Source organism: Trichosurus vulpecula, chromosome 7 (genome assembly GCF_011100635.1).
Source record: "Trichosurus vulpecula isolate mTriVul1 chromosome 7, mTriVul1.pri, whole genome shotgun sequence".
NCBI classification, from domain to species: Eukaryota; Metazoa; Chordata; class Mammalia; order Diprotodontia; family Phalangeridae; genus Trichosurus; species Trichosurus vulpecula.
The window spans coordinates 59689977-59692807 of record NC_050579.1 but is presented as its reverse complement, the minus strand read 5'-3'; the positions used below and the strand labels follow the sequence as shown (position 1 = coordinate 59692807).

The 2831-nt window shown below is 44.3% G+C and overlaps 1 protein-coding gene across 1 annotated transcript; it reads right to left on the bottom strand.

The window, feature by feature from the left end:
* Window positions 1-206: 206 nt before the first annotated feature.
* Window positions 207-1748, bottom strand: KCNA10 (potassium voltage-gated channel subfamily A member 10). The gene has a single exon (XM_036768649.1). The coding sequence runs from the start codon at window positions 1746-1748 to the stop codon at window positions 207-209; it is 1542 nt and encodes a 513-aa protein (XP_036624544.1).
* Window positions 1749-2831: the final 1083 nt, after the last annotated feature.

Below are 2831 nucleotides of genomic sequence, written 5' to 3'. Positions count from 1 at the left end.
TTCTTCCAGAGAATGACCCAAAGCATCATGTTCCCAAGAAAGGATGACAAATACTCCCAATATTGGGTTGAGAAAAAGAATGATCAAAAATTAGGGCAGAAAAAAATGATGGCTTTATTGAAACTGCCTCAGGGAACCAGAGCTGGACAAATGGTTACAGGAAATAAGTGGTCCTTGGAGATGATCGCTTGAACATACTCAGGAGGTCACTTCCTGGATTTTTCCCCAGAACAACCACCATTTGTTTTACTCAGAGAATCTGTGCTGCCCATTCTTGAGACCACACTAGCAAGCAGTTTATCTGTTTCCCCTGGAATGTTCTGTTTCTCTTCATTCTCCGTCTCTCGGTGATAAAAGTAGTTGAAATTGGAGACGATGACAGGCACGGGAAGGGCTATAGTGAGGACTCCAGCAATGGCACAGAGGGTACCTACGATCTTCCCCCCTGGTGTGGTGGGACACATGTCCCCATAGCCCACTGTGGTCATGGTGACCACTGCCCACCAGAACCCATCAGGGATGCTGGAAAAGTGGGATTCTGGCTCATCCACCTCGGCAAAGTAGACGGCGCTGGAGAAGAGGATGACCCCAATGAAGAGGAAAAAGATGAGTAGCCCTAGCTCCCTCATGGAGGCCTTCAAGGTCTGCCCCAGGATCTGGAGCCCTTTGGAGTGGCGGGAGAGTTTGAAGATTCGGAAGACCCGGACGAGTCGAATGATTCTTAAGATAGCTAAGGACATATTCTGTTGGGCACTGGGCTCTGTCTCCTGTACCAGCTCTGTGATGAGAGTCACAAAGTAGGGGATGATGGAGATGATGTCAATGATATTCATGATATTTTTGAAGAAGTCTGTTTTACTGGGACAGACCACAAACCGAAGCACTAACTCAAAGGTAAACCACATGATACAGGTTGATTCCACCATGAAGAAGGGGTCAGTGAACATGGTATGGGAAAGGACTGTCTTGCTCAGGTTGAGGCTGGGGTCCCTGACCAACTTTAGCTCCCTTTCTTCCCGGAACTCAGGCAGTGTCTCTAGGCAGAAGATGGTGATGGAGATGACCACCACTAGGACTGAGACCACCGCTACACCCCGGGCAGCACTTGAACTCTCAGGATACTCAAAGAGTAGCCAGAACTGCCTATGGAAGTCATTCTTGGGAAGCTGTGTCTCAGGGTCTTTGATGAAGCCTTCATCCTCTCGGAACTGGTCCATGGCCTCAACACCCAATTCATAGAAGGAGATTTCATCAGCAAAGACATCAATGGGGACATTAGCTGGGCGCCGGATTTTCCCACCTGACTGGTAATAATAGAGGATCCCATCAAAGCTGGGCCGGTTCCGGTCAAAAAAATATTCATTCCTCATGGAATCGAAAAACTGCATCCTTTTTTCCCGGTCACCCAGGAGGGTTTCAGGGAATTGGTTGAGGGTCTTGAGTTGGGTTTCAAATCTCAGGCCTGCAATATTGATGATGACCCTCTGGTTGCCCTCATTCATGGACGCTGGTTCAGGCCCCTGTGGATCACTGTAGTCTCCTGGAAGCTTGGAGAAGACCGTTTCATGGTTGGTGCCATCGTTAATAAGGACCCTCCAGTTAGAGAGGAGACTACTGCTGCCGCTGGGTCGACCTTTTAGGCTGGCAAGGTCAAAATCAGTAGGATACCCAGGCTCTTCTAGGACTTCATCAGAATTATCAAAATTAACTAAAGCCACCTCCATCTCCTTCCAACCAGACACATCCATTCTATGAGAGTCACAGGAGAAACATGGAGGACCTCAGTCTGTTTTGCCTCCTGATGACCTGAGGAGACAGAGATACATTACTCAGGGACTCTGAAGAACACAGCTTCCTCTATTATCCATGTTTGATGGAAGGGGGTCAAATAGCATAGATAATCCATGCTAATGCACAAGCCAAAAAAATTTTCCTTAGGCTTTAGAATATACCACATGATTGTTTTGGTAGTAATAAACTATGTTTACTCAGACCAGTACTAAAATCAGTTTGCACATCATTGGTATGCATTGACCAAAGAAATTGCCAGGAAGGATGCAGGGTGAGGGGTAGAAGTCATCTTGGGAGTAATCATTTCCTGGTGGTAATCCATTAAGAAGTCTTTATACAGGTCAATCATAGAGGAAGTTTTTCATTCATGAAGTATTTGTTCATTCATTTAACAAATATTTATCAAGCTCCTATTACAAACAAATCCCCAGCCTAGGTATTGGGAGAAATGAAAAGATTAGAGGAAACATGGCCCTAGGCCTCATGGGGCTTATCATATAAGACAAGTAGTGTTAATGATATAAGCAATTTCATTACAACTCAGCTCATTTAACATGGTTTAGGATAGATAGACCACCTTCAACACCATGGTATATAGGATGGAGTGCTGGATTTAGAATCAGGAAAACCTGGTCTTGAAACCTACTTTGACATGTTACCAATAAGACATTAAACCTTTCTGTGCCTCAGGGTTGTCATCCATAAAATTTGAATAATATTACCTACAATACTTACCATACAAGTTTTCTCAAGGCTGAAATGAGACAATCAATTAGAAGCATTTATTAAGCTTCTCCCTATTTTCCAGTCCTAGGTGCTGGGGATATAAGTTAAAAAAAAGAAATACCTTCCACTCCAAAGGAGCTTACATTCTAATAAGTATTTGAAGTACTTTGTGAGTTTTAAAGGACCATAAAAATGCTAGTTATCATTAATAGTACTCTGGTTCCTCAACACAGCGTGAAGCAGATCCTAGGCTCTTCAAGATGATGCCAAAGGTGCCCAAGCTTTGACAGACCCTACCAAGAAAGAAAAGCATA